General features: G+C 35.4%; 2 protein-coding genes across 2 annotated transcripts; one reads left to right on the top strand and one right to left on the bottom strand.

Annotated features, from left to right (window-relative positions):
- The first annotated feature begins 1,569 nt into the window (after positions 1 to 1,569).
- Positions 1,570 to 2,336, top strand: LOC108328815 (putative calcium-binding protein CML19). The gene has a single exon (XM_017562703.2). The coding sequence runs from the start codon at positions 1,710 to 1,712 to the stop codon at positions 2,133 to 2,135; it is 426 nt and encodes a 141-aa protein (XP_017418192.1). The 5' UTR covers positions 1,570 to 1,709; the 3' UTR covers positions 2,136 to 2,336.
- A 7,920-nt stretch (positions 2,337 to 10,256) lies between these two features.
- On the bottom strand, positions 10,257 to 12,841 carry LOC108327500 (protein LYK2). Its single transcript, XM_017561196.2, has one exon. The coding sequence runs from the start codon at positions 12,568 to 12,570 to the stop codon at positions 10,498 to 10,500; it is 2,073 nt and encodes a 690-aa protein (XP_017416685.1). The 5' UTR covers positions 12,571 to 12,841; the 3' UTR covers positions 10,257 to 10,497.
- Positions 12,842 to 13,071: the final 230 nt, after the last annotated feature.

Raw genomic sequence — 13,071 nt, 5'->3', positions numbered from 1 at the left:
AGCCTATATTTTTCTACTAACTAAATTATTTAAGTTGTTTTAATTATGTATTTGTTATCCTATTTTCTCATTTGACTTAAATTTTTTCATATATAATTTTATAACTTTTAACTTTTTAATTTTACAATATATATATATATATATATATATATATATATATATTGCCTTAATACCAATTTTGGTCCCAATTTTTGTCAGTTTTATTTGAAATGGTCCTTTTTGTTTTTTACGTTCAATGTAGTTCTAAAGATCGTAATTTGTGTTCAATGTAGTCCTTTTTGCAAACGTCATTTAAATAGTTAACGGCCAAATGTCCAGTTATGCAATCAGTGAATGACATGTCATTTAAGTGCTGGAGTGGAATACTTAAGGCGTAGTGAGGTGGATGTGGCCAATGAGGCCTTCCCACATGTTAGCCCCTTACCCACCCAAAATTAGGGTTTTAGTTTAGGGAAAGGGATCTCATGCGTCTCTTCTCTCTTCTTCCTTGCGGTGCAAATTAGGGATGGATTTGCAGGTATGTGGCGACACTAAGGTCTTGCGTTGTTGATAGCGGCGACAACTTGAGGCATTGGTGGCAAGGTAGGCGATGCTTGTGCTGCGAAGAAGAAATGGCTTATCATTGTTGCTTTTGGGTCACATTTATGGGTTCCTCTCTACAGGTGCGTGTTGATGGTGGTGAGGTAGTGTCGCGACGGCGCTCCACAATAAAGGAAGAGTGGTGGTGTATTTGGGCTTCACGACGGCGGATCAGGTGAGGTTTGACGGTGGTGAGGTGTTGTCCACTTCAACAGTTAAATGATATGTCATTAACTGATTCTAGAGTTGGACATTTGGTCGTTAACTATTTAAACAACGTCTGCAAAAAAGACTAAATTAAACATAAATTATAATTTTTAAAACAATAATAAAAAAATTATCTGACAAAAATTGGAACCTATAGTAATATTAAACCATATATATATATATATAATCTCTCTTTCCGTACGAATCGGATAAATGCCTGGAAGCCTAGAAAGTTCCACTAATGTGGGAGAACTTAGACGTCTACCCGGATTTTAAAAATATAATATTTTTCTTCTATTAATTTTCCCGTTCTTCTTTTCTCGTCAAAATCGCACAAAGTTGATTATTTATTAATGTAGTGAAAACTGATTATATTAATCAATTAATTATGAAAAAATATTTTTCTCCTCACCAACTGGTCAGAGATAAAAGAAAAGTACTTTTTAATACTAAAACAAATTAAAATTAAAATATTTTTAACATGATTTAACTTGTACGTAAATTTATTATAACTTTTTGAAAATGTTTTTTGCCTTCTTTTGTACGGTCATTTACAGAAGCTTCCTCTAGAAAAGGCCACGCGAGGCGCAGGAGTCGTTGGCGGCTCCTCATTTCTCACGCCACGAGAAAAAAATTTCCTTAGCATTTGTGGTCTTTCAACAAAATTACCTAATCGCCCACACGGTATTTGTTTTCACAAGTTACACAATTTGGTCAATTCAAGCGACGCGGCATTAGCCACTATAATACAACAACTTTTCTGGTTGCATCATTCTTGAGCACCTTCGCTTTTATTCGTTGCATGCTGCTTCCTCTTTTCTTGTTTCGCAATCTTATGACATCAATTTTGGTTGCTACGGTTATATATTATCATTACACATCTATACATATGTCTATGGTGGTACAATTGCTCTAGGGTTTATATGATGAACAAGCTAAAGCAATATGAACGTTTATTCAAGCAGTTTGACGAGAATGGTGACGGGAAGATATCGGCGTGTGAGCTCAAACAATGCGTGGAGGCGATGGGTGAGGAGTTGTCCGCTGAGGATGCGGCAGCGAGTGTGACTTTGCTGGACGCGGACGGAGATGGGTTGGTGGGATTTGATGATTTTGTGAGGTTTGTGGAGGGAGGGAAGGAAGAAGAGAAAGAGAATGACCTAAGAGAAGCTTTTAAGATGTATGAGATGGATGAGAGTGGTTGCATCACACCCAGGAGTCTTAAAAGGATGCTTAGTAGATTGGGTGAATCCACGACTATAGATGAGTGTCAACTTATGATAGCTAGATTTGATCTTGACGGAGATGGGGTCCTCACATTCCATGAATTTAAGGTCATGATGTTGTAGCTAATGTACCTTCATTACACTGTATTCTTTTATTTACTAGATATTCATTGGTTTATTATTTTAAATATTCTTCATTTATGTCTTTTAATTTAATTATATCTAACATTCGAAGAAGTTACTTTTGATACGTAGGATTAAATACGACGTCAATTTTGTGTCGTTATCATTATATCATATGAATTACATTAGATTATCATTTTCTATCATGCAAATACGGATGCAAGAGAATATATTGTGTAAGTTATAGCTTTTTAAGATTCTCAACTTTACAAAACTAAAGAATATTGAGAATTGTACCATCATCATTAAAAAATATGAAATACGAGATAGGAGAACAATAAATTATTCTACCTTATTAACTCAACATCTGTGTACCATAAAAAAATTATTGGAGAAGTTCTTTCATTTCTAAGTCAACATTAAGGGGTTGTGTACCTTATTAGAAGAACATGATATGAAGAAGTAGATATTTATAGTATACCTTATTCAATGCATTGCCTCATAAGCTTAATTTTTAACCTCTAAAATCAAAGAGTTTTATATTGGGGTCGAATTTTCTATAAAATCATCGTAGAAGTTTCTTCCAACGAATTCCAGAAAACTCGAAACAATTTCTCATTAAATTAGGCAACTAATTGTGATGTTAAATAATTTTTCCGAAAAATAACTTCCATAAATAATGTAAAGAGCCACAAAACTTAAATCATTTTGAGTGAGATGGTATATACTATGATTTGGTTTTCTTTTTTTTTTTTCTTTGGTTTACAAGTACAAATTCTGACAAGTCTCAATGAGATAATAGATACAATGCAAAGAAATTTGAGAACTTGTGATGTTCTTGCTTATGTTCTATGAACAGACTTAGACAATGTAAACTTATAAGAGAATAACATCATAACGATACAATGATAGAAAAAGTTCTTTTATTCTCTTATGTGAGTCCTCCTTTTATAGTTTTTTTCGAGAGATTGTTGGGTCTATAGAGGAGGGGGTTCCCCTGTGGGTTACACAAACACCAATAACATCTGAGTCAACTATATAAGGGATCGACACCACTCTCTACCCAAAACCTTAAGGCAATGGGTTAATGCACTAGTGCAGCGAGGGGCTTTTACCGCGGTTATTTTTCACTATACGTCGCGGTTTACGAACCGCGGCATATTCAGCCGCGGTAGTAAGTCAGAGACTTTAGGCCGCGGTTATGACCGCGGTATATAGGTTGCGGAATATGCCGCGGTTGTCCAAAGAACCGCTGCCTAAATCCTTTTTTTAAAAAAAAAAATTTTGTCCACTATATGTCGCGGTTGGGGTTACAACCAAAGCATATTCCCCTGCAGTTTTTTAAAATTGCAGGTCTGTTTTTGTGATATCCACTACCACAAAAACAGACCTGCATATAGTAGTGTCTTGAATCTCTGCAAAAGACAATTCATATTAATTAGTGTATATGAATTCAACATTTGGGAAAAAATCAAAATTTGTTAAAGTTATCAAAATTTGTTAAAGTTACCACTAATGAAGAAATCATGTTAAGAATGCAAAAGGGCATAAATACCTGGAACAGGGGCGGCGAAAAAGCTTGGTGCAACAAAGGGGAATGGCAGCGGAGAGGAATGACAGGCGTTTCAAACGATTTTGATCGGCTAAAACTGTTTCTTATCGTCAAAAATGGGAAATGACCGAACAATTTTGAGTTTAAACGGTGAAGAAACGAGGGAACTGAGATGGGTGGTCGGCGGGAGAAGAAAACTCGAAGTCCAGCGAGCGTCTGCGCGAACAAGACGATATTGTTCCAAAGTTTTATTTTTTAACTCTGACTGGGGAATCTACCGCGGTTCACTACTTAACCGCTGTATAAGATGGCATTTTTGAAATTATTTTTAAACTATATGCCGCGGTTCGGCGGCAACCGCGGTATAAGATGGCATTTTTGAAATTATTTTTAAACTATATGCCGCGGTTCGGCGGCAACCGCGGTATAAGATGGCATTTTTGAAATTATTTTTAAACTATATGCCGCGGTTCGGAGGGCAACCGCGGTATATTCCTCTAAATATTTCAAATTCATTTTAAATTTATTTCAGGTAGGAGAATAGGTTGCGGTTACACTGAGAACCGCGGCATATACCCTTGTAACTTCTGAAATTCTCTGACTCAGTCAGCCCCTGCAATAAATTGGCAGGGGTATATACCGCGGTTTTCCAGAGAACCGCGGCATATAGGCTGTTATTTAATTTTTTTTCAGACGTGGCGTTAAAGGGGATGGTTGACTGGCGTATATGCCGCGGTTCCCCTCTGAACCGCGACATATTTCTTCGATTTATTTACAAAACTGCCACCGCGCACCATTATGCTGCGGTTTCTAGTGAACCGTGGCATAATGTGCGCTGTAAAAACCCAATTTTTTACTAGTGATGGGTCTTTCATCTTTATATACTGCTCTACTTTCTTATTTCTATCCAATGTGGGACTTAGACTCAACTTGGATACCTAACATCTCCCCATTAAGGGTGAGTCCCTTCCACATAGGTACACTCTCCCTCCAGCGGAAGCATTCCCAACCAACCACAACCACGAGTGGCCCTTCATCGACTCTTATACCACTGTTGGGTCTATCGAGGAGGAGGTTCCATGTGGGTTACATAAACACCAATAACATTTGAGCCAAAAGGGATCGACATCACTCTCTACCTAAAACCTTAAGACAATGGGTTAATGGGTTTTTCATCTTTATATACTACTCTACATTCTTATTTCTATCCAATGTGGGACTTAGACTCACACTTGGATACCCAACAGAGATAACCGTTACTAAGAGATAGTTGAAATTTGTTAGCATAAAGCTGAAGAGCAGAAATTTTGATGATGTCTCAAAGTCAAGTCTTAAGTGCTCTTATTGCAAGAAGATATTCATGAAGACTTGTTTTTATATTAAAGCTTTTGTAATTTAGTAGATTTGTGTATAGGATGAGGTTTATCTTTGATTCTATGTATTGTTTGCCTTACGTTGCGTTAAATTTTATTTTGAATCAGAAAACCTCATTTTATACTCAATATAATTGATTATCAACTTATAATAATCGATTATCAATAATCAATTATGACTTTCCATAATTGATTATCATGAGCAATTATGAGAATTTTTAAGCAAGTTTTTGACCGTTGCGCATTCATTAAATGCATAATCAATTACCATAATTGGAAAATTGATTATCACAAGTTAATTACTTGACAACGGATTTTTGAAGGTATCGTTGAGTGAGATCTTCATAAATTAGATTGAGACTCTCATTCTAAAATACAAAACACAAAAATATAAAATAAGTGTATTTCGGAAAATCTTATATGTAGTGTGCGGTGATAAGTGTTCTAGGGTTTATTGAACCCTTGTGTTGTGGCTTTGACAACTTGGTGTGTTGGCATAGAGCGAGAACTTTCACAGGGAGTGTTATTGAGTGTTGTTGTTGTTGGCATAGAGCGAGAACTTTCACAGGAAGTGTGATTGAGTGTTGTTGTTGTTGCTGAGTTGAAAGCTTGTCATCATTCGTGAAGCATTCATAGGAGGTGTTCATTCTTTGTGGGTTATAGGGGAAGTGAGTTTCATCTCTTGGAGTAACAAGAGAGGTGTTATAACCTTAAACTGTTTTATTTTCTTTGTAATTGTAACATTTTGATGGTTTGTGCTAGTGTAGCGTTAATTCTCAATTGAGATTAACAACTGGATGCAGGATCTGTTTAATCCAAACCAGGATAAAAATTATCGGTGAAATTTTCTCTCTTCCTTACTCTTTCATTTGTTTAAATTGTTTTAAGGAATTTTTATATTTACTTGAGAAAATTATTAAAAGAACGATTTGAGATAAGAAACCAATTCACCCCCTCCTGGTTTATTGAACGCGTTAACCATTCCGCTACGCCGCTCTGACAAAACTATTGAGATTAGGTGGCTTCTGATACAAAGATGTGTACTTTTCTACGCCTTGGGAAGACCAGCATTGCTTTCACATTTAGAGCTTGTACGACTATGGTAATACATAAAGGATCAGGAAACATTCCAGGAATGTCTTCCTCTCTTACAATGTCTTTCTAATCCTTATGCAGTGCTTTTGAGTACATCTTAGTTTTGTCAATATACGAACAAATAAAGAGGAAAAAGTATAGCAAACAAGGTACAATACATACATGCATTTAATGATCTATAAGTTGAAATAATGTTGAAGCAGGTTTCGTATAGTAAAGGTTTAGTGTAAGTTTGAGCTATTTCACATAGTGACAATTGATAAGATAAAATGTTTAAGGATTCTTTCACTAGAAGTGCTTTTGTCAAATGTTGTTTGATATTTTATTTTTGACACGTCATTGTCTGCCTTATAAGCGTTTAGTGGGAATGTTCTGATAAGCACAATGTCTATACGTTATACTTGTCTGAATGATATTTCATTAAATGTTGTTTGTTAAACTTCAAAACTTTGAGATGTTATACATTTTATTCTCTTTAGACAACTTGTCTTAACAAATAGTGAAACCCTTAAGAGTTTGTAAGGGAGAATTAGATGTAACTTAGGTTGAGTGAACCAGTTTAAAATTTGTGTGTTATTACTATGCTCCTTGAAATGTTTTCCTATGTACGTCCTTTATAAAAACCAGCATATAAACATTTTATTTCAATAACATATCTCTTACAAATTCATTAGACGTTGCTTTGAGAAAAAGTTTGAAAACACTATTCACCTCCCCTCTCTAGTGTTTTCTTATGATTTAAGTTGGTATCAGAGCTAACCTCAAGGGTCAGTTAGTTACAAGCATAAGATCCTCATTTAATGTTAAGGCTCCTCATTTAATGCTTTTAGGCTCCTTATAAGAATCCATATACTCTAGCCTTCTCTTTCACCTATAAAAGGAGTGACACACGTTGCAAGAAATTTAGAACTTGATTGAATTTAGTGAAAACTTTGCCAAAATTTCAAGCCTCACTTTTTTTGAGTTCACATCAGGAGTTGTCTTCTACACTATACTTCTTCCTTTACCCTTTAAGGTTGGCCCAACCTCCTTCAAGGAAACCTCATTGCAATCGCAACTTCATCTCTTTTTCAATTGCTTCCACTACATGATGTCATCTTTGTTAAAACAAAATCATCTATACGTCTAAATTTCTCTAATGTTTTGAAATTTAACCAAATAACATTAAACGAAATAAGAATCTGAAAATACCATAAGTAGAAACATAAACATTAAGTTTTAAATCCCCAACAATAGAAGAGTCTTAGGAAAACACTTAGGATTGTAAAAAACACAAAAACACCTAAGTCAAAACATCCAGACGTAATGATAAACGACTAGTAAGTCAAAAGCGTCTAAGATAGTAATGTTAAACGTGGAAGCTATCTTGTTTTTATGATTGTTTTATCGGTAGCTTATCTCATACATGTTTGTGTTGTGTGTTTGTGAATAAAGTTATTGGCGATGATCGTATAATACGTTATACGTGAACAAATAATGTTACAGATGTTCTAGAGGTATGATAAACTCGCGAGATGACGAAGGATAAATTTGAGATTTTCATTTAAAGTTATTGTGTTTTGAATTATAAGACAATGTAATTAGAGTTATTTTATTTTTTTCGTCACTTTGATTATTTTTGAATATTGTAATTGAACAAGATTTTCGGAGTTGTTGTATTTCGAAGAAATTATGCATGTTTAAATGTTAAGGTTTTTGAAAAATACATTTTCGCTCTATAATAAAAAATGAACTTTATCCGTGTTTGTAATAATCTGTAACACCTTGAATTTGGGGCGTTACATTACTGACAGGTCTTGTCGATGAATTTTATTGACAGGTCTCTTGTTGAAGAAAATACTCATCAATAAATTTGACTTTACTAATGAATTCATTGTCATCAGTAATAACTTGTCACTAATTAAGAAAATTCTAGTAGTGTCAACTTCTAGACATATTCATGTCCTCACTAAGTTTAATGATAATAGATTTATTAATAAACACAAAGTCAGACTTGTAATGAAAAATTATATTCAAGATTTTTGTGTTAATTACTCAAATACATTTGCACTAGTTGTTTCATTAGAACCATCAAATTGTTGTTTGTTTCAACTTGATGTCAAATTAACATTTTTAAATGGTTTCTTTAAAAAAAATAGGCTTGGCAACCCAAGGTTTTGTAAAGGAAAATAAATAATATAAGGTTTATCTTTTGAAGAAGTCTTCTTACAAGCTAAAACCAGCCTCTGGGACTTGGTTTAGCAAAATTAATGAACATGAGCTTAGGATTTTCCTAAAACTTGGGAGAGTTAACATTATCAAATTAGATAATGTTGATGTTCTTGTCATCTCAGTATAAGTAGATGATCTTATTGAAACAAGAAAGAAGTCAAGGCTTGTAGAAAAATTCAAGAAAGAAATGATGGTATGTTTGATATAAAAGCTCTCAATTTAGTAACATGCTTTCTTGGAATTGAAATCAATCAAGGAGGATATTAAGTCTTTTTTTGCCGACAGAAATATACCAAGAAAATTGTGAAAAGTTTAAATTTGAATATTGTAAAGAAATAAAAGCACCTCAATGAATCAAAAGAAAAAGACTTGAAAGGAAGATAGAATAGAGAAAATAGACTATACATGATTTAGTAACATGATTGATTGCTTGATGTATCTTAACAACATAATCCGACATCCTAAGTTTGGTAAGTATGTTTTCTTAACTTATGCATTATGCAAATAAAATTAACCTTAGAGCTACAAAAAGGTTTCACCGGAACATGCAATTCTGGTCTAATGTACAAGAATTTTTAAAGTTAATTGACTTTTTTTTGGTAATTATTCGAATGGCTCAATTGATGAAGTACTTCAAGATACTATTTTGACTTTGGATCATGCTTTTTCTTATGGAGCTTGAAAAAAATAAGAAATTGTTGCTCAATCTATTGGAAAATATATGAAGTTGTTGCTAGCATTGCTATGAACTAAGTTTTGTAGTTGAAGAAGACTTAATGGACCTTGACATAAAGCACGAATCAAGATAAAATAGCAGTATCCTATAATCCCATCCTTTACGGAAAAACTAAACCATTTCAATATTAACTCAGTCTTTTAAGAAAAGTGTAGAAAAGTGAAGTTGTCACTCTTGTTTACTACACACTTTTATATTCATTTGACAGAAGCTACAAGGGTAAAATGGTAAAAAAAGTGTAAACTTTTATATTGTTTCAAGAAAAAAGAGAATAAAAAATAAGGATAGTGTCAAATGAATGTAAAATATTTAGGTGTATCAAAGAATCTTTACTCTTACTATAAAACCTCGAAGATGTTTTTGACCAAGCCAATAATCATCAAGAAGTTCAAGTTCCTAGGATAAAAGATTAAAGTTTACGATACTTATAAAGGTAAGGAGGAGTGTTAAATATTTATTTGTTACATTTAAATTTACATTTTTGTTTCAATTTAATGAGCAAATAAATTAAAAATAGTCCAACACTTTTATCCAGGAACTTGAATAGCATGCCAATCAGTTACTACTTTTAGCTGAGGAGCAAGTTGACAATTATATCTCTTAAATTGTTAGTTTCCTTTTAGCATTTAATAATTGTAAATGTAAACATTGTTGATCTAGTCTTTGCTTTCAGCTCAGAATATTTCAACTTATTTTGTTTCCCTTCTTCCTCTTTCCTGATTTTTATTTTTTTTCCATAATTCAAACAGCATTGGCCACATATAGAAAGGTCTGACAGATTGCTTGCTAGGGTCATAAGGCTTTTAGCCAGCATTGCATGTGCCAAGTTCCAATCATATAAGAACATTTACTTCTGCAATATGCTATTAAAATGAATCTTTCTCTGGTCAAGAGCAAATGCAGGATCAATGGCACCATGGTCATTAGTATAGATTTGGTCCACATGATCAAGTAAACTATGCTTCCAGATAGTGTGATCCAGGATAATAACAAAAGTTCCAATCAAAATGCTAATAACTTTTCATATTAACCAGTTTTTCTCCTCTTTCTCCGTCTATAATTGGTATTCTTTCGGCTGAATCAGTTAGAATAGCTGCATTTGATGAAGCATGGAAACATTGAAATAAAATAGATGGAAGATGCTTTTTCTGACTGTTTCTGTAGCTAGTAGGTGATAAGTTATTTTGTTACAGTGTCTCCATTTATCTCCTGGACTAGAAAAAGGACACTGTATCTTATTCTGATTTGTTACAGTAATTACATACATAAAAAAGGACCAGGTACATGGGAAGATCCAAGAGCTATAGAAATTTCAGGTAGGCATTGCCTGTAGGAAGTAAAATCAACAAGATTTTATATGATGTCCAAAAACTAGGATCACTAGAACTACTTCGATTACTCAAGACTGTTTTCCACTGCCTTCACCAGAGGTTTGCTAGAGCTTTCACTCATTAACATGTGTTGTTCTCCTTCTGGTAATTCCTCCACCAATCTCGATAGCTTCTCAACAATTTCCCTTGCACTTGGTCTCAATGAAGAATCTTCCTCCACACAAGCTCTGGCAATGTTGACAATGGTCACAGCTGCATCGAATGAATAGTTCTCCCCTAATGCACTGTCAATCCAGCCCCTTAGTTCATTCACATTTTCAGACACCAAGATGGACTTGATTTTATCTGTGAGCCAAATGCTTCCTTCTCCCTTCTCATTGGGCCTGCTTATAGGAGTTTGACCAGATAAAACCTCTAACAAAACCACCCCATAGGCAAAGATATCAATGCTTGGGGCAATTATACCTTGGTGAACGTATTCAGGTGCCAAATAACCAAGGCTCCAGGAGGCGGGGTTGGTGGAATAGAAGTTTGGATCCGCAGTGTCATTCTCAACACAACCTGCCATACCAAAATTCCCTAACTTGGCACCAAATTCTTCGTCCAGAAAGATGTTCCTGCTCTTTACATTCCTATGCACATAGCAGGGATTCATAACATGGTGCATATACTGCAAGGCACTGGCCACATCAAGGCAGATCCTCAGCCTTTGCCTCCATGTCAGGAAACAGTAGCAGGAAGCAATGAATTGGTTCTTGATGGCTAATCCACCATGGAGCCAATCTTTCAATGAACCATTTTTGGCATACTCAAAAACTAAAAATGACTCTTCTTGCTCCTTCCCCTCTGACATGCTTGTTCCAAGAAGCCTGAGTATGTTGGGGTGGTGGTGAAGTGCATCATGGAAAAGGCCAAGATCTATCTTTGACACTGTTTCTGCCTTTGTTCTCCTGATTGCCATGTTCTTCCCATTCAGACGACCGTGATATACCGATCCTTCAATGTGATTGCTTGAGCTGAAATCTTCAGTTGCTTTTCTGATGTTCTCGATGGTGTATGTCTCCAGCAACATCTTGCGCGAAGTGGCATCAACAATTTTCTCATCAAGGGTATCCTGAGACCCTTCAAATGAAACTTTCTTGTCACCGGTGGAGTTGGTTCTCACACTTTGATTGAGATGTTGAAGCTCCATATCTCCGTTTTTGCATGAACTCTCTTCCCCCTTCTTGTGCTTCAATCTGATGAAGAAAAAGGCTGCAGCAAGAGCAATGCAGACTCCAAGAGCAACCCCAGCAAGGCCAATGAACAATTCAGTCTTCCACATTGATGACTTCTTGTGTGGACTGGTTACAGGGATGCTGGTTGCTTGAAAACCAGAATTGGGTTCCTTGGGTTTAACAAAAGAAGCAATGACAGGCTTACCATTGAGAGGAATGAGAATAGAGGTAAAGGGTGGAAGAGAACTTCTAGTGCTGAGACCTTGTGATGATGATATGTTATTGGCAGAGACAATAGCTTCTTGAGTAATATTAAACTTGGAGGCCAAAGTGGAAAGTGTATCACCTTGTCTTACAGGATAAGAAAGCAGAAGCTTTGGTTGAGGTCTAACTAGTGATGAAAAGGGGCAAGAACAGGTCAATGGGATAATCAATCTGACTTTGTCATGAAGATTCCAAGGTGACACACCAGGGTTGTTGTCAGTAATAGCCTTGAAGGTTGTCAAGCCCTCAAGTGAAGCAGCAATGTCATAGAAGTTCTCTCCTTTGATAGCAATTTTAGTTAGCTGAGCATGAAAGAAGCGGCCTTTGCATGTGCAATGAATTGGAATGAGAAGGGGTTGATCGAGGGAGAGGAACTCAGTGTGTGGAGAGAATCCATTTGCTTGTGCTACCACAAACTTATTGAGTCCCAAGTAAGTGGTGAGGTTGGAGAGAGAGGAGTAGTAGGAGTTTGTGAGAAAGAGTGCAAATGTTGCACATTGGTTGTGTGAGACATTTTCGATGCAATGGTAGGCAGAGAGATCAGGTGAAGGTGTCTCAAAGCTTAGCAAGTGTTTGGGCAATGAGGGGAGAAAGAGGCAAAGGAAAAAGACCAAAGCCTTCATGTGGAATGCAATGATCATTTCTACTGTGGCCATCACCACTCACCACTCACCAAGCTCTAACATGGAGTGGCCTATTAAAATACAACACTCTCTTTTCTTTTGTGTCTTGGGACTGAATATTTCGGATCTATACAAAATAACTCAGAGAAAGATAACAGAATTTTTCAAAGCTGCTCCGAGACACAAGTCTTGGGAATCACGAAGTTTATTTTGTATATTTTGTCACTGCTTCCAGCTGTTCAGGTGACTATAGCAAAACTCTTTTAACTCACTGCTTTTAGACACTTCTCGGGCTTCAAACCTCCCTTTATATGCATCTTCTTCTTCTGCATGTGACCAACCTCACTCATTTAACATTTCACACTCATGCTTCTGTCTCCTGTCAAATATCTCTATTTCATATTATTTCTTACTTTCTATGTGCTTTCTCCTTGTCACTCACAAAATCCACTAACAACTTCTATATAAAATATCCTTCCACAAGTTTTTTTCTTCTTTTAAATGCATAAAAAATTAAATAATTTTTTTTACGTA

The sequence above is a fragment of the Vigna angularis genome, chromosome 2 (genome assembly GCF_016808095.1).
Source record: "Vigna angularis cultivar LongXiaoDou No.4 chromosome 2, ASM1680809v1, whole genome shotgun sequence".
Taxonomy (NCBI): domain Eukaryota; kingdom Viridiplantae; phylum Streptophyta; class Magnoliopsida; order Fabales; family Fabaceae; genus Vigna; species Vigna angularis.
Note: the sequence above shows the minus strand (reverse complement) of the source record. Positions and strands in the feature narration are given on the sequence as shown.